The sequence below is a fragment of the Macrobrachium rosenbergii genome, chromosome 6 (assembly GCF_040412425.1).
Source record: "Macrobrachium rosenbergii isolate ZJJX-2024 chromosome 6, ASM4041242v1, whole genome shotgun sequence".
Taxonomy (NCBI): Eukaryota; Metazoa; Arthropoda; class Malacostraca; order Decapoda; family Palaemonidae; genus Macrobrachium; species Macrobrachium rosenbergii.
In genome coordinates, this window is record NC_089746.1 from 25,509,148 (window position 1) to 25,529,147 (window position 20,000).

Below are 20,000 nucleotides of genomic sequence, written 5' to 3' on the forward strand. Positions count from 1 at the left end.
TAAAGTGTATAGTCTATTTAGTAGAGGTAACTTTACCGGAGCGCTCTTTTGACAAATCATCTGAAACACAACCTGTGGAGGTATAAACGAGTTCCGAATTCAAAATCACGTAGACGGAAAACAGGTAGACAAGAACGTCAAGGTTAAAACACTCTGGTATTACGGTATTGCAAAAACATTGAGCAATGACAGTCGAGATGTAAAGTGGGAAAACCTGGGAAAGAAACCTAGCGAAACATTTCTCCGAGAAAAAAACAAACTGGATGTTGGGTAAAAAGAAAGAAAATTCCATGTCGTCCAAAGGGCTGAAATATGTTTGTAGTTTATGGAGCTCTTTTGTCACATTTCCACTGTTTTAACGATCTTATTTAAATAATGATTACCTTTGCTTAAGGATGAAATTTGCTATAGTTTTGTATTTATCCTACTGTGAAATGCTGTCACTTAGTAATTAAGTGCACACCTCTCCTTTTTTAAAGCGTCAGTATCCAATAATGTGCTGCGGATGGGGATGTCACACTTCTCATTACCTGGTGTGTTTTCACTCCTTTGCTGTAACATTGGGCTGGGCATGTGATTTATAACAAGTTTATCTTACGTCACCTAGGCTCTTCTCTAGAGGTGGCTTACATGTAGGGGAAGGCATTGTAAGGAATAAGAAACCTTACTTGGACTTCTGAATCCGTCCTGCCTGCCAGGCATTGTTGTTAATTTGCGCAGATTAATTAGATTATATCAAACTGCTATCAAGTAACACCCACCATTTTTTTTATTAACGTATTTCATAGTTGGGGTGTATGTGTTATTTTGTATTTACTAGGCTGTTTACCTTTATTTCCATCTAAAAATTTACTCAAAATGTTGAATTTTTTTCTGTATATTTTTTCTATGAAAACCTGCTTCGTAAGTTGGTCTTATTTCTTGTTAATTACGAGAATAATATTAAACTTTCTCTTAACTGGTATCTGACATCACTCTTATAAATATATGTTATCAGAAACAAAAATTAAAAGGATTTTATTCTTCTTAACTTATAAGAAATAGCATGCTTTGTATTTTATCACAAGCTTTATAGCATTTTGTGTAATTTTGCCTTTTTTTTATGTTATTCTGACTTTTATTAGTAATTAGACATTAGACGTGCACGTGATATCCGCTAAAACATCTTTTCTCTCTAAATGGTAGTCTGTACGTACGGTGACTTTATGTAGTAAATGAAACCAAATTATATTTTTCACTCTAATATTGACTTATTTATTAGACGTTTGACATACCCTGGGAATAAACAGAATAAATATCATTAGATCTCACAACTTTATAGTAAACCATTTATGCATAAAATGTAAACGAATTACGTGCCCAGTTTCTGTTGTGTTCGGGGAATTCTCCCGTGCCGTGGTGTAGCCGTGACGAAGATTACGTAATATCCGGTTGTTTGTGGCAAAGACTTGCCACTATCATTAAGTTTCTGCGCATGCCACATTTCTCGGAGCCATCGCTGAGCCAGGTTGGGGAGGTGAGGTGTCACTTTTTTTTTCCTCAGCGATTAGAATTTGCTTTGAAATCGTACTGCTTTCTTATTTGCATTTTTTGCTTCCTTTTTACTTTTTTTTTACCTTACGTTGTTTATTCATCTTCAACGAGGCCTTTGAGGCGGTATACAGAATAAGTGAAAGCGCTCCAAAATGATTCCCATGGTGATACGAAAATCGGATCTCGTATTCGGAGAGATTAGTGATTGTAAATGTGCTTCCGATTGCTATGAAACTTAGGCTGCCAAGCCAAGAAATGGGACGCTTTAGGTCGTTCAGCGCTGAAGACAGTGAAAAGTGGGAGTGTGAGTGGCTGAAAATAAAGAAGATGAAACGCAAGGATCTACAGGTGGAACTGGGAGAAAACTCCACAGTTGCACTGAGATGTAATAGTTGGATAGCATGGACAGCAAGGTGAAGAAAGGAAGCGAGGATGGAGGTAAATAGAAGAGTATAAAGTGGTGCAGTCAGGGGGCGAAGGGACGCAGGAAATAGTTTACCAATAACTGCAGTTCACCACAAGAGGTTCACTGACAATTTTATCCCCTACTTTGACCCAGAGTTATTAATCCTCACCTTCTTCCTTTTCTTTCTATTTCTTTTGCAGGACTTGGCTAGGAAAATTTACTGATGGCTCCTCAAATTGGACCCCGTTCTTTAGTATAAAAAAAAGTAAAAAACCTGGACGGACGAACTAGTCAGTGCCATTCTTAGCTCAACCTACACCGGATTTCGACCCACGTTACATATAACTAGAAACTGAATATTAGTCATTTTAGTACAGCAGCTTATTAATTTGGAAATATTACTGCCATTTTGATACAATAGCTTTTAAATCTAAACAAAAAAGATTAGTGTCATTTTAATGCAATATTTTATACAGTGCGGAAACTACGTATTCTTGGAAAGCCTCCTACGCTAAAGGACTGACATACTTTCTTCGTCTTCTTCTTCTTCTTCTTCTTCTTCTTCTTCTTCTTCTTCTTCTTCTTCTTCTTCTTCTTCTATAACTTAAGCAGTCGCCACTGCTCACTCAAAGTGCGAGCGCTCGTTCCATGCATTGTTCTGATAAAGTCAGCGGTTGTCAAAGCCAGTTTAAGGAAAAAGGCAGCAGTTTTTGAGAATAAACTCATCGCTCACAATGCTGTAAATGGCACACTTCTAGTTCAGAAACTAGACTTGTTTACTTAAATTAGCATGAGAATCAAGGAATCCTTACCAGGGTTTTTATTTTTTTATTGATCGGGGAACATCAAAAACATGACTAAACTTATCTTCTACCAATAGCTTTTTGTAAAAATTTCTTTAAACGGTTAAACAATTTGCCAGGTATGGTGAGATTATTCATTTATATAACCTAATACTCTCTCTCTCTCTCTCTCTCTCTCTCTCTCTCTCTCTCTCTCTCTCTCTCTCTCTCTCTCTCTCTTCGTGTACAAGCACCGAGATACCAGAAAAGTACGTCCTGTAGGTGAAGCACTTTAGATTCATTTTGATCCTTGTTTAATATATATGTAATATACAGACATATATATATATATACATATATATATATATATATATATATATATATATATATATATATATATATATATATATATATATATATTTAAACAGGCTGAGCTTTGTTGACTTACCTGAAAAATAAGGCAAGGCTCTCCTTTCCTCAGCCGATTTTAGTTCATGTGTGCCAAAACATGTTTGCTTATGGAAAAAGGCATCATTCAAAAAAAACAAATAAAAAATACATGATTTCTATTACACGTTATTGTTGTTTACGTTATGAACATGAACTATATGGAAATAACGCAAATATTAGTACACCCGAAGTAATATGTAATTCCCAGGGAAAATTCACGTTACATATCCGAAGATTACAAAGTAACAACATCCTCTGAGATTACTGGACGGAGAGGTTGCTTCATGTGTCTCCTATGTTTCATATTGTCTTCTTGTTACTTTAGGCTTAATACACCGACAGTTTGGAAATATATTGTCGATTCTCATTAGCATATCTTTCCCTACGAGGTATTTAAAAAAAAGTTATTTCTTACAAAGATACCATACCTATCTTCAGAAAAGAAATGCACTTGAGTAATCTTGTTACACAACGATCAAGGTCTGAGAGCTGACCACGGGGATACCAGACCGCACGCTCACATATATACAAACACGCAAGTGATCTCTCTCACACACACACACACACACACACACACACACACACACATATATATATATATATATATATATATATATATATATATATATATATATATATATATATATATATATATATTTAATAGTGTGCGTTTGTGTGTGTATGAGGGGTTGCTATGTAAATGGGCATATTTTAGGAAAACCTAAATAAACAAGTCGAGAACAATATAATCCCTAGCCAACTAAAAACACACGATTACTCAAATTTCTATGATTTTCTTGAAATAATCGAATACGCACAGAGAGGCAACTTTCTCATCTATCTATGCAATACATTATCTGCAATATTAAGTAATTTCATTAACTCTACCTAACGAATAAAGTTTAAAGCTCATGTTTAATTTCCTCTTCCCAGGGATCAAAATGTCTGCTAACAACACATCCCAATTCGCTTGCGCCACAGAAGAGAGGAAAGAGGATTTGGACGACCTGTACTGGACGACATTCCAAGTAGTGTTCCCGTTCCTGATCGCTCTCGGCATCATCTGCAATGCCATCAATCTCATCGTCCTTACAAGACGTCGAATGATGAGCAAGATATACAGGTACAGACGTATTTTTGTGTAATATATACAGTAAGTATATATATATATATATATATATATATATATATATATATATATATATATGTATGTATGTATGTATGTATGTATGTATGTATGTATGTATGTATGTATATATATGCGTATGTATATATTTCTTTCTTTTTACGTATGTATGTTTGTGGGTGTATGTGTGTGTATGTTTCACATTTTCGCGCATCGAGTTTGGAACTGCTTACCCCCTCAACGTTTGTATATGTTAAATCTTTGACGCTCTAAGATCACCTGGGAAAATTTATGAGACAAAAAAACGCTTAGGAAAGGCATGGCTGTCATATCTTATCCATGCTTTGAATATTCTTTTATTTGTACTTTTATCCAGGTTTCCTTTCAGCAATCTGAAATGATGATGAGGAAGTTTAGACGATAAAGAGACTTGTAGTTCTATATAATTTCTTATCATTCCATACGGTTAAATATTTGGCTTATGTATTTTAGCTGCAGACTTAAACACTCATGAACATTTTGTGAAAAGCGTATTAGAGTACGTACTGCGGAAACACTTTTTATTACACAAGGAGGGTCTTTCTCCAGGCAGTGGTGCAACAATGGCATTTCCTCTGTGAGCTCTGTTTCCTGAGAGTGACACGGTTTTAGTCGAGTAAGAGTTCATTCTAGCCATCCCTGAATGAACATCCATGTTTAACACCATCAAGAATAATCAGGAACTTCATGATCCTGTATTTTGCTTTCCGTGAAAAGGTCAGGAAGAAAAAACGCTGTGTATTGCCATGAGCCTATAAAGGGCAGGACGTTCATTAGTGAGCAATGCAGGAAACGACCACAGTTCATTTTATCACCCACAGATGTACACCAGTAGGACCTTATATAGCCATGCAGTGTGCGGACGAGCCTTGCAGACAATTAGATATTAAGCTTCCGATGAATAATTACTTCCTATCCGGTTATGAGAATTCTCTTTGTAAAATGTTTTGCAAATAGTCAATAACGATGACGTTAACAAAAATCTATCAATTATTAAAAGGAATTGGCCCCTTTAGATTGTACAGATATTAATGCAAATTCCCATTTGAAGGGTTCCCCTGACTTCTGCAAGAGGCTGCGGAGAAGGGACCCTCAGTCAAACCAAGTCTCTTGGTTTCTCGGTTATAAGCAGAGCAAGAGACATTTTCTGTACAACAGTGTACTCCGGATTTCCCTAGTGGACCAGAGATTAGGGCTCCCTCCAGAATCCTAGGACGACTACCTCTCTTAAATTTGATTTTCTGTAAAATTGTAGTTCCCCTAGGTAACTGGCTTTAACTAAATCCACAGTTTCTAGGAAGTCATGGAACAGGCGAAACAGACCCAGTGTCATCGAGGAATTTTAAGAAATTGGGGAGGAGTTGTATGTGTTTTATTGCAAAAATAAATGAAACAAAAGCCTTTAGCACAGGCACCACTTTGGGGATTCCGGAGGAAGTCTAGGGTCCCCAGTTTGGCAGAGGAGACATCTGGCGTTTCCCATGGGAGCAGGTGGCTACAGTTCTATTGAATGGGCCTCGTCCTATGCTTAGCTAGGAAACCCAGTGACTTAGTTTTGATAACTGGGGAAATCTGAGGGTTTTGGATAGCGCTGCATTATGGGAATCTGAAAATGCTAATGGCATTTACTAATCTGTAATGTCATTAACAACGAAATATGTTTCTTTATAAAAATAAAAGAAACACTGACCACAAATTATTAAGGATGGACTGTCATAACTATAAATATACAGACTAACATGATTTGCAGGATTTTATATTAATTTATAGATGTACCTCGAATAAATTCGTCTCTGGTTAAACTCATATAATGTAAAATACCGATATTTCTGTGCATTTCTTCACTGAGGAATTTCTAGTGACTGGAACGCACATAATGGTCTTTTCAGACTGACAGACATTAGAAACACCTATCTTTTCTTGGGCTCTGAATGAGTTTTTGTGCAAAGCCACGAGAAAATTAATTTCGCAAAGGCAACATTTCTATTATCATCTACTTCAAATGGTACACTTAGCAATAGGATAACAGCCCTTTTGTCATTTTGTTCATGGTAAATAAAGAACATTGTATAAAATGGTGACTTCAAAATACACTGTAACTCCTTTTCCATCCTGATAATATCTTTGTCTCTCGTTACCCATTCGTAGGTCACATGGGAAATGTATATCGTTTTTAATCAACCCTTACCCTAAAACGCGACGTTAATATTCTGAAACGTTATATGCAGGAATCACATTCTTTCCCGTTGCAAATATGATCATGTATTGTAGTTTTTTTTTTTTTTTTGACAAATTTCCTTTAAATGAGATATTTTGTTTTTTTATGTAATGTAGATATTTTGTTTGTTATGTACGTAAGAAAAAAGTAAAACTCAGGTTCAAGACTTTGCTCAATATTTTTGTCCACACGTCCTTTTTTTTTTTTTATAATGGTTTCATATTATTTTTATTTCAGATGGTTACGTGTAACGACCGTATCTGATATGTTCCTCTGTTTTCTGTTAATCCCCGTGTGCCTCGCGAACTGCGGCCATTTCCCAATCAAGTCCTACACCGTTGCCAAGTACTACTCAATGTTCGCCTGGTCCATCAGCTCATCGTTCCAAGTGTTCAGCTTCTACCTCATGGTCTGGTTCGCCTACAGTCGATACGTGGCCGTTTGCTGCCACGAAGACCTTCCGAGGAGTATGCAGTGCAAAGTGTTCCGCAAGAGAGTGTTGTTCACCTTTTTGTTCGTGTTCACGCTACAGATACCCACAATGTTTTTCGGCGAAGTCTGTCAAACACAAAGCGGGGAATGGCTCTCCTACGACGGCTACAGGAACGTTGAGATTCCCTTATATGAAGTGTATTCCTGGTTTAGGGAAGTGTGCAACCGAATAATTCCTCCGGTTCTCCTTACAGCTTGCAACATCAAAATACTGATGAAGCTCAGGAATGCCCGCAGCATAACCGAGTGTTTTGCTCAAGGGATCTCCCGCTCCAGGCGCAACAAGGAGAGGAGGCTGGTTCTGTTGCTATTTTGGGCATCGGCCGTCTTTTACGTCTATCAGACGCCTGTGACTATTTACCTCCTGCTCATGGCTCAAACATGGCAATCTGAGGAGACGAAAAGGACAATCCTGTTTTTCGGAATCGCGAGTAACATCATCCAAATGATTGGGAACATCTCCAACTTCACTCTCTACTTCTTAGTCAACAGCCACTTCCGGGCCACTTTTCGCCACGTGTTCTTCCGCGGAGCAGCTGATGACGTAGACGACTCTGACAAAACAGCCCGGAGCGAGAGTCAGTCTAAGATCCAAGCGAACATACACCGAATATTCCTAGGTAAAAGTCATATAGTTGACAATCTGTCGGTCTCTGAAGTTAAGGTTAGTCCTGGCCCTAAAGGTAATGACCTGGCCTGAAATATGCAGCACATATAATAAATATATATATATATATATATATATATATATATATATATATATATATATATATATATATATATATATTTATATATATATACATATACATATAATATATATACATATAATATATACTATATATATATGTATGTATATATATACTGTTATATATATATATATATATATATATATATATATATATATATATATATGTGTGTGTGTGTGTGTGCATTGTATATATTCTACTTAGCAGAGAAGAAAATCAGGCAAAAATAGGTTTAACCTCTTTCAATATCAAGAAAGTTGAATATGCCTTTATCTGTGATAAGAGGAAAGCTGATATTTAGGTCCGAATTTCTTTTAAGTTATACATGTTATTGTTTTGTATTTACCAAGAGATTCCAGGAAACTGTAATATATTTCGCATTCTTTATGGCTTTACGAATTTCAAAATATTCCATCTCTCTCTCTCTCTCTCTCTCTCTCTCTCTCTCTCTCTCTCTCTCTCTCTCTCTCTCTCTCTCTCTCCAAAACCATTTTTTTTTTATTTTAGAAGAACTTATGATGTTCCAGACTAATCCTTACTCAGTCATTACTATGGAAAACTTCGATAAAGTCTGCAATATAGTTTTCCTTAAAGATATAGTTGGTCTGTACTCCCTCCGTAGAAGTTTATTTGTCATATTATTAAAAACCTATATATAACACATTAATCCCTGGACTATATTCCGTTGCTCTTGTATGATGGCAAAGTTAAGTACACCTGATTAACAGCTCTCCTAGGGCTGGCCCGAAGGATTAGACTCACTTTACGTGGCTAAGAACCAATTGGTTACCTAGCAACGGGACCTACAGCTTATTGTGGAATCCGAACCACATTATACCGAGAAATGAACTTCTATTATCTGAAATAAATTCCTCTAATTCTTCATTGGCCGCCCGGAGACTCGAACGCGGGCCCAGCGGAGTGCTAGCCGAGAACTATACCCACCCGTCCAACGAGATGACAAACATATACTAACCATATTAAGTAGCTTTGAAGATAACGATGCATGTCAACAGTTTCTGATGTGCATCAGTTTATATAGCAATTACGAAATGTAATAAATAAGCACATTTTACCTGTTGCACGTCTCATTTTATGTTTATATATATTCTTATAAAAAACAAAAATCCATGATCACTCAATTCGGGATTTCTGTCTCAAAAAATTTGGGAGTATTTTCAAACTGAAAAATAATCCCGCAACGTATGCAAGTATGAATTTATATATGTGTTATAGATATAAAAATGTGATTGTCCGAGAAATAAGTACTATTTATGTCCAAAAACTAGTCATAATAAATAGGTTATTGTTTACTCTTTAGTTTCCTTAATTATCCTATCAATTACTTATAGTTTCATTAAACAAACAATTATTGAAATAAGCTCAGAGCCTTTAGATCTTTTTAAATTTCTCTCAGAATTTGAGATACCAAGGAATTCAAGGGTGAACCTTGTTGCAATTGTAGCGTACAAATGCTGACAACAATATTATGAAAAAGGAATTGTCTCTTTACATCGGCGGGTATTTCCTTTAAAATATAAAAGGTTCTTCGCCTCACTTTTCTCGACAAGTTCTATAAAAGGGGAGGAAATTTACAATCGATTACAGGAAAATGTTTCAACGTCCTTATAGAAAATTCTTCCAGATCAGGTTGTCATTTTCCTAAACATACATTGTTTTTTAAACAAAGAGTTCATTTAGGGGTATTAAACTACAGTTGCTGATTTATTCCATCTCGACCAAATTTATTGGAAATAATGATCTCAATGAATCTTATATTTTGCGTGTGTTTTTCATTTGTTCTTCTTTAGTGGATGAGAATCTAAAGTCCATATCGACAGCAACCGTGGCAAAATTCCTGCAAAATTTACGATCATTATTTTATAGAAGTTCAATTATTCTATAAGAACGATCTTCAAGTTTAATCAGATACCTGTCTAAAAATACTGAAGAGAGTAAAGAGGAGGTTTTATAAAAAAAAAAAAAAAAATCCTTTGATATTTGGCAGATAGTCGCTTTTTTTTTTCACGGTTTATAGTCGCTTTTTTTTCACGGTTTACAGTGATATATATATATATATATATATATATATATATATATATATATATATATATATATATATATATATATATATATATATATATATATATATATATATATATATATATATATATATATATATACATACATATATATATATATATATATATATATATATATATATATATATATATATATATATATATATATATATATATATATATATATATATATATTATATATATATTTATATAACATTACCTCAACAAAGCATTACAGTAACGGTGTGCAACTACAAAAAAACCCTCATCAGGAACTTCTGTAATTGGCATATCAAGTCATGTTCCAAACATCCCACACAATAAACTTTGCCTTAAAATCCGTAAGATTCGTTGAGCCGAATCTCATTGTCCAGAAAGACTTCGCCTTTCGCAGTTGGAATTGCTGAGGCTATTTTCGCCTTCCCTATTCACGAGCGTTATTAAAGACGGTTCTGCCAACTCCATTGTTTGGCAAGAACCCTCTCCACATTTCCCGCCGAGTTTAAGCGACACTGCAAATCACTGAGCGTCGGCCTTATTCATATGGGAATGTATGAATGCATGAATGCCTTTGCTTCCTCCTCCTCCCCCTCTCTCTCTCTCTCTCTCTCTCTCTCTCTCTCTCTCTCTCATAACATTTTGAGGTGATTTTGATGAATGCATACTGTTCTAACTTCTGAAGGTTTTAACGAAAGAAATTTAGTGTCATTGGCATATAAGTAATGGAAATACAAAAAGAATAACAATATATAAAACTGTGATCTTATAAATACCAATTAAATAAAAAACAAGGAAAACAAAGCGTCTTAACGAGTGATCAAATCCTGCAATATTTGTAATGCTGACGATATTCTATTAGAAACAGTGTGGTCTTGAAAAAAAACTTTTAAAACTAAAACACATAAAAAGACAAAACAAAAAGGTTAATACCAAACTTTCATTCATTTCAATATACATCACATATCACACCTCTCACTTCGCGACACCCACTACATTATCAGGTTAATTAGTCTCCTATTTATAAAGGCCTTCAAGGTCAAAATCTAGGTCATCATTGACTCATACCCTCCTCTAAGCGATTCCTTACAGAACTTCTTCCTCTCGCGGACTTGTGCGTCAGCTTCTCCATTTCCCTCTCGAAGTTCTCATTCAATCTTGTTTCGTTCGCAAACTTATGATTCCATCTTCTGTCCGAACTCTCGTGGGACTAAATATCCCACCTACACCGTCTCCAGTGACTTCGTTCGATTTCTGAGAAATTATATTTCATGGATTGGAATTAGAGTCAGTAAAAGCACGTATACACACATGCATCCACGGCAACATACACATATACATTATATATATATATATATATATATATATATATATATATATATATATATATATATATATATATATATATATATATAATATATATATATGAATGTCTTCAACAGGTAATACAACAGTATAATGTGAAGATAAAAAGGCCCATACAACACTATATGAACATTCCAACCATATATTTGAGCACTTCCTTCTGTGCCCCTGTTCACTGGTAAAATATGGACAGGTGATAGATACAAGGTATATATATATACAAAACATGTGGCAGTAAGTCTCGTTGGCATGCAGGTGGCCATTGACCCAGGAAGGATGGAAATTAAGGTATTCCCTTGTGATTTTTGGCTTCGTTAGCTCCGGTCTGGCGATGCGTCTGGTGGTCGTATTTTATGAAACACCTTAAGAAGAGGCATGAGGATTAACCCATCGATGTCATCCGATTTCCAATGTCCTCCTAACAGGTTCATATTGTTGGGCAGATTGAAGATAGCAGATTCCAGCATTTTCTTTTGTACGGACAACTACTTTTGAAAACCAGCTCTGCCCCACTCCAGTTTAATTGGGCTTTATCCCTAATATGTAGCAAATCCCCAAACTCTCTGAAGCATACCGCACTGATCTTTTGTGCTCTGTTATTCTATGCAAGATGGACCTACCCGTCTCTCCCACGTAAATCTCATTACAAATGCTGCATGGAATCTTGTAAACTCCTGCTTCTTCCCCTTTTTTATTTAAGTATAGGTTAATGAGTGAGCTCCCGATGGATTTGGGATAATGGAAAATAAAAGGATTATTAGACCTAAGAGTGTTCTGTAGCTTTTTGGATGCTTTCGTCGTATGGAAGCTTTATTTTGTCATTAAAATCTATTTGCCTGTTGTGACTTGAACCTCTGTAATATATTTTATTCACTTTGTTAATAGCCTTTCCGATAATGTGTGGTGGATAGAGCAGTTGCGTTAGGTGTTGGCGGATCGTGTTAAATTCTTTATTTAGGTATCCATTTGAACATGTTCTAAGTCCCCTGAGGAATAGGTTGCATAGAATAACAGAGCACAAAGAATTAGTGCGGTTCGCTTCAGAGAGTTTGGGGATTTCCTGCATATTAGGGATAAAGACCATACCATAAGCTGGAGTGGGGCAGAGCTGGTTTTCAAAAGTAGTTGTCCGTACAAAAGGAAAATGCTGGAATCTGCTATCATCAATCAAACCAACAATATGAACCTGTCAGGAGTTCAGGAGGACATTGGAAATCGGATGACATCGATGGGTTAATCCTCAGGCCTCTTCTTAAGAAGGTGTTTCAGAAAATACGACCACTAGACGCATCGCCAGACGGGAGCTAATGAAGCCAAAAATCACAAGGGAATATCTTAATTTCCATCCTTCCTGGGTCAATGGCCACCTGCATGCCAACGAGACTTACTGCCACACCTACATGTTTTGTATATAGGCTATACCCTTGTATCTATCATCAATCCATATTTTACCAGTGAACAGGAGCACAGAAGGGAGTACTCGAAATATATGGTTGAAACGTTCATACAGTGTTTTATGGGCCTTTTTATATTCATATATATATATATATATATATATATATATATATATATATATATATATATATATATATATATATATATATATATATATATATATATATATATATATATATATATATATATATATATATATATATATATATACGAGTATGCCTATCAAATAACGAGACTGTGATTCCACATAGTAAACAAAGCAGTCAGAACCGGTCATAACTGCATGAGTGGTGACTTTGAACATGTCTGAACCTGCATGACAAGCAGCAACACTCTATGACGTTCAGTGAGTTGACATTTAGTTTGGTTGTGTTTTCTGTAATGGCCTAAAAAATGCCAAGTTTAAAAGTTGAACAACGTGTCAATTTGAAATTTTTAGTAAAATTCAACAAAACACCAACAGAATGTTCTTAAATGCTTAGTACATATTATGGGAATGACTGCCTGTCTCGAGTGCGTGTGTTTGACTGGCACAAAAGTTCAGCGAGGGACGTGAGATTGTCAAAGCTCAAGAACGCCCTGGACGACCTTGCACTTCAAGAACCGAAGAAAATGTAGAAAAAATCAGTCAGTTTGTTCGAAAAGACCGCCGACTCGGTGTTCGAATGATAGCTGAATCTGTGAACATTGACAAAGGCACCCTCCATATTCACCCGATTTAGCACCGTGTGACTTTTGCCTTTTCCCAAAAGTTAAAGGGACAGGTTTTGGGTCAGCTGATGCTGGAAATAAGAAAACGGCGGATGTGTTGAAACAGCTGACAGAAATGATTTCCTCCATGCCTTCGACCAGTGGAAAAGAAGACTGCAGCAGTGTTAGTGCAAATGGGGAGAATATTGAAGGGGACAAGAATTAAATTTGTAATACATATAAATAAAGGTGAATTACTTAATCAGTCTCGTTATTTAATACATGCACTGTGTGTATGTATATATATATATATATATATATATATATATATATATATATATATATATATATATATATATATATATATATATATATATATATATACTTATATATATGTGTGTATGTGCGTATATCTGTGTTTGTGTTCATGTCTGTGGGAGAGAGAAGAGCGCTTGTACGTGTTTGCCGAAGTATGTGCACGCAGTTCTTTCAGCGCAACACTGCTTTTGTAGTTTCGGTGAATTCACTTTGTTTTTCTATACCCAAACAATAAAGTCTCGGGAAATTACTGCAGCGTTCGATTTATTTACATTTCCAGACCTTTTCGACAAAGGAATGCTGTTATTGCAAAGCATTCCACGGTTTTTCCAGTTCATGGTGAGGTCATGAATTCTGCCATCGTATGAATTTACGAAAATAATTTTCACTGAGATTTGTAAAGGGGTAATATTCTCAGTAAATTTGGATTTATCTGTTTTGATAATATTCTGATAATAGGCTTGTAACTAAGGTATACTTAACTTATCCCTGTGTTGAAGAATATGAATCTATGATATATATACTGTGTGTGTATATATATATATATATATATATATATATATATATATATATATATATATACACACACACACATATATATATATATATATATATATATATATATATATATATATATATATATATAATATATATAAATAATTATATATATATATATATATATATGTACATATATATGAATTCCTTGTCATATTATTATGACAACAATGAAAATTTCAATCCCCTTTCATATTATCATGACAAGCTATGACCATATAAATCCCTTGTCATATTATTCTGACGAGGCATGAACACATGAATACTTTTTAACATTGCAACATATCACAAAACATCACAATCATGGAAACAAAACCATACGTGAATATGTGAGTCCCCTCATGAATAATGCATCATCATCACCGTCCCCACTATCATCACCATCACAAAAACAATTCAGACATAAGCATATGGATCCCTCTTCATCAATGAAACCCCTCTTTATCAATGAGGCATAGAGAGTCGCCATCATTCCCTAATAAGTCTCCCAGAGGTAATTGGAACGTTGTGATTCGGGACTATCAAAATTGCAGTGTGTGTGTGTGTGTGTGTGTGTGTGTGTGTGTGTGTGTGTGTGTGTGTGTGTGTGTGTGTGTGTGTGTGTGTGTGTGCGCGTGCAGGTCGTAAAGAAGTGGATGTCAACGGAGGCTGGAGTGGTCCGCGTGATAATGGAGTTAGGGGGATAATATATTCAATGAGAGACTTACTCTGCTCTCTCTCTCTCTCTCTCTCTCTCTCTCTCTCTCTCTCTCTCTCTCTCTCTCTCTCTCTCTCTGTAAGGGAAGTGGAATAAAGGTGGAGGAAGTTTAAGAGGAGGAAGAGGAGGGCCAGGAACTTTGAGGAGGTAGGAGAGGAATAACAGGCGTGTAAGGAACTGGAAAGTGATAGTAAATAACAAATAAGAACATACAACAAATGACGTAATGAAATAAAGAAGAAAAGGAAATGGATGATATATGATTTGAATAGAATGTTTAGAAAAAAAACATAAAAGACTATCGGATGTTAACAAAAATAAATGCGATAGGTTTCAACTAAAATGATCAACAGATCAAGCACGTTGATAAAGCTACATAATAGTGTTAATTAAATAACCATATTATTCTGTATAGTATGTCAAAATCAAAAGTGAATAATTGTTTTCACTTTACAGACATGTCGTATGTTAGTGAATGAAGGAAAATGATAAGCATCAAAGAATAATTATTCGCTTTTGTAAGCTATATCGTACTCCAAGAAATATAAGAAATTATTTAGAATGAGAAATCACTGTTAATCCTGAACCTTTTAGGAGATGCTTTAGGTTGTTATTTTTTTTTTTATTAAGTTTAGAACCCCGTCTGTAAATGACACATTGATCCAGTTAATTCTGGTTTCTAACGTTCTTTGGCAGCATTCAATGTAGCCTTGAGATCTATTACACTGTACCCACAATTTCTGGTCAAGTCTGGAAGAAGTCAGTCAGGAGTGTTTTACAAAAAATGTTTGGCGTCTTTGCGGCAAATTATTTCAGGCTTTAGTAGTTTTAACGTCGCCGAGAGGATATGCCGTTTAACATAATGAGATAATTTACTGAGACCTTCGTTATTTCTATGCATCATTATGTGGAAATCGAAATTCAGAGGTGGGGAACAAATTAGAAAGAAACGAGAAAATACCAAGATCTTTATTTACCAGCTGCCGTGCAACAAAGCTTCGATTTCCAGAAGTGAGACTGGTTACTAGAAACGGACAGGAAGGCGTGATTTCATCGCAGTTTCTTTACAACCATTGACATTTGCTCCAGGTTTCCGAAGGACTGAGACATTAAGAGTTTTGCAGTTTTGAGTAAAATTCTATATACAGTACAAGTGAAGGTCATATATAAATTTTAAATTTTTCAATTGATTCCTCTTCATCGAACAACACGAACATTCATTGTAATGAAACCTGATGAAGTGATTTCGGAGGAAAACTGATCAACACCACTGATATTGTCAACGACAAACCGCGATAATTGCAATCAACGAAGGTGGCTCCGGACGAGAAAAGGCAACGAGAAGTGGTCGAAAAACGATTACGAGTCAATTAACAACACAATTACATTGCAACTTAAACTCAACGAGTCACTGGCGTCGACCCTCGCAACTGCAATCAACTCGGGAGAGTAAACAAAGGCCTGACCTCCAGTAATTGCTTGTAACTCCTGCGACCGGAGAAGTTTGACATTGGGGTGGGGAGTCAATTAAATCTCCTGGAATCGGGAGAGGGGACGACGGAGGGGAAAACAATGGACGTGGGGGAAATAAGGCGAATTGGGAGTGGGTAATAAAAATGTGGTTAGCACAGTCTGACGAGATAGGGTAATGGGTCATCATGTGCATTATGAAGAACAGCAGAAATTAAGAAATTTTAAAAATGGTTTGCCGTAGACACGCTCAACTTATCAGTCACAATCCCCTTCCCAATGCAGACACAGACACACTCACACAAACACTATATATATATATATATATATATATATATATATATATATATATATATATATATATATATATATATATATATATATATATATATATATATATACATATATATATATATATATATATTTACACACACACACACATACACACACACACACATACATATATATATATATATATATATATATATATATATATATATATATATATATATATATATATATATATCTTGGCTTCAGAGAATATTTTTGAGGAACGCGTCAAGTTGTTCCATACAAACATAAGATTAATAGTTATACTGGTCCTGTGTGGGTTGTTTTAATTAGGAAAGTTTATGTAAGAAAATACCTTTTTTATGATATGGTTGTTCAGGGTAACAAGAAAAACAGGAAGATTAATTATTTAACCTTTCCACTTATCATCTACACAATTCAAAAGCACTGAAATACATTCGTTTTACTGATGCATAACGAGTTATGACCCTTTCAGAAAAGATATTCATGATTTCATCGTTTAAAATGTTTTTTCTTCTATGATTCAAACATAACTCCCTTAATAAGATAATCATTTTTTCGTTAATGTTAATGTTATTTACGTACACTGAAGAAATTCTATATACACTATTTCCCATTGCCAGATTATTTGCTTTCTCATTAGATTATATATATATATATATATATATATATATATATATATATATATATATATATATATATATATATATATATATATATATATATATATAGTATATATACACATACACATACCTACATACATACATACATACATACATTTATATATATATATATATATATATATATATATATATATATATATATATATATATATATATATATAGATTTATATATTGTCACCAAGTGTACCAAGTACCTGGGTATTACACAACTAGTCACAAAATCCAAAAATTTACCTCATTTCAGCCAGATACCTGAACTCTCATAAAAATAGCATTATGACTGAACACTCTAAAAGTAACAGTGATCCCTTAAAACTTGCTTATCACTTGAAATATCAAACTAGGTTTATCAAGTTATGTGTGAGGTACTGAGATATACTAGATAAAAAAGGGCATCACTCCATCAAACAACTATAATTGTTTCCCTGGTCTGCAGTCACTTCAGTTCATTGGAGAAGAACAAAGCATGTCTATCACTTTGCCTTATGCACACACAAATAACCCTATTCACTGGTGGTCAAAAATGAAACACTGTGTTTTTAAAACTTTAAATATAAAAATTTACTTTTAACTTCAAAAGTTATAATTAGAATTCACAATCTGAAAAAAATTACCACTACTTGAAAACAACACAAGATTTAACTCATTCTTTAACAAGATTAATTCACAAAACTTTAATTTATCAAGAAATTACGTTAACTAAGCAAAATTCACACTATTAAGATTTACTCAAGATTTGAAAAGGAAATCTTAACAAATGAAAATCAAATCAAGTATGCAATGTTAAAGTATCAACATATGTAAAATCCTAAGTAAATAAATACTAAACAACCAACACAAACTTTTGGGTAAAACTATGAAATTGTAAACACAAGAACACACAAAAAAATTTAAAAACAAGAACATGCAAAAATGCACAAAAGGTTTATCAATAATAATTTCACTAAGGCAAAATCTCTTTAAAGTTTCTATCTTTTTCCCATGGTAAAAATAAGTAACAAACCACTTTACCTAATACAAGTTTCTGAACACTTTTACAAAACTCTTCTTGCAGCAGTAACACACTTTTTATCTAAGGCGCCGTTACACTTTCTTGTACTAAGACCTTAGAAAGATACACACTTTAATGGTGACCACACCATATCTGCTATATTGTAAATTTTACTCTCCTCTGAAGGAAGAGAGGGATAAGAGAGAGAGAGAGAGAAAAACCTAACTCTCTACAGAGTCTCTGTCTGGAGTGATCAGTTTCCCAAAACTCTACTATGAGAATAAACCTATGTTGCCAGTTAGGCATTTTTGGGAAATAGGTCACTCTGGGAATCTCCCCTCGGAAAAAAAGGAATAAACAGGGTTTTTTTCCCTGGAGGAGGGAAAATAATCAGGGAATTATTCTCTGGCTCGAAAAGAGCTATCTGGGCCTGTCAGCATACATCCTTTTAAATGGAGAGGGGATTTCCTGTATGCACACTTGTTCAAACAGAAAAGGCCTCCGGATTAAGCAGCTTATCTAAACCTGTCATCCCACATCTCTTTAGTTAACAGAGGATTTCCTGTCTTAACACTTGTGCAATCAACAAACTTTTAGACCAGCCACTGTTATCTAAACCTGTCATCTCATCTCCCTTTTAGTTGACAACTTAAGTGGTTTGGGGCCTCTCTCGCATAAAGGGACAAATACCGTGGTCACACACTTGACACCTGAATAAACATTCAGCTGTGCAAACACAAGAGCCTAACAGAAAAATGTATCTTATCTCTAAAATCACACAGTCAACTAACTTTTTTAAGATTGGAGATCTCATATCTCAACACATAGCACATGACAAATACAAGAGAGAAAATATAAAATTACAGGAAACATATATATTATAAGACATATCATTATAATATATATATATATATATATATATATATATATATATATATATATATATATATATATATATATATATATATATATATATATATATATATAAAGCGTGGCAATAAATGTGACAAATTTACCTCAGAAAATGCAGCCATGAGGCAATGGTCTTTCACCAACAAATTTTAGTTATCAGTTACTAACAAGTGACACATAAGCCGTATTGCACTATTACCGCCCCCCCGTTCCTGCTGTTTCTTTTTCATCCCCTCCTTTTTTTTCTTTAATGTGTTTCACCCAAGCATATATAGGAAATAATCTCTATTGTTTTTTACTTCTTTCTGATGTCTGAATAGGCAAAACTGGAGATGATAAAACCAAGTTTTATTTTTCCTTTGCTATCTAGTGCATATACTTACAATTACACACACACACAAATGTGCATGAATATATATATATATATATATATATATATATATATATATGTGTGTGTGTGTGTATATATATATATGTGTGTGTGTGTGATTTAGATGCAAATACTGTACCACTGAGTCAGCCTCCACTTCACATTTACACCTAACGATATTGTTAACAATCCTGCAAACACATTTAGATTTGGAAATAGGGATAAGATCTGCACGTTTCATGATCCCGTATCAACTGTAATCAGCTTACTATTGATGAACAAGAGCCCTCTCTTCTCATGTTCGGCAGATCT

At 34.6% G+C, this 20,000-nt stretch overlaps 1 protein-coding gene and 1 long non-coding RNA gene across 3 annotated transcripts in view; one reads left to right on the forward strand and one right to left on the reverse strand.

Annotated features, from left to right (window-relative positions):
- Positions 1–20,000, reverse strand: part of LOC136839758 (uncharacterized) — a 291,965-nt gene that overhangs the window by 168,852 nt on the left and 103,113 nt on the right. The window lies entirely within an intron of this gene.
- Positions 1,447–7,787, forward strand: LOC136839366 (probable G-protein coupled receptor B0563.6). 2 transcript variants are annotated; one of them, XM_067105281.1, is made up of 3 exons: positions 1,447–1,516; positions 4,105–4,294; positions 6,792–7,786. In XM_067105281.1, the coding sequence occupies exons 2-3, from the start codon at positions 4,113–4,115 to the stop codon at positions 7,744–7,746; spliced, it is 1,137 nt and encodes a 378-aa protein (XP_066961382.1). In that variant the 5' UTR covers positions 1,447–1,516; positions 4,105–4,112; the 3' UTR covers positions 7,747–7,786. The 2 variants fall into 2 exon arrangements, with proteins under 2 accessions (XP_066961382.1, XP_066961381.1); XM_067105280.1 differs by lacking the exon at positions 1,447–1,516 and adding an exon at positions 1,529–1,971 and having other exon boundaries at positions 6,792–7,787.

Bases quoted from the DNA above. Each gene is read 5' to 3' on its own strand.
- LOC136839366 (XM_067105280.1), top strand. From the start codon at position 1,935: ATGGACAGCAAGGTGAAGAAAGGAAGCGAGGATGGAG. The intron at 1,972-4,104 runs GTAAATAGAAGA...TCCTCTTCCCAG, and splicing joins GAAAGGAAGCGAGGATGGAG to GGATCAAAATGTCTGCTAAC. The intron at 4,295-6,791 runs GTACAGACGTAT...TTTTTATTTCAG, and splicing joins ATGATGAGCAAGATATACAG to ATGGTTACGTGTAACGACCG.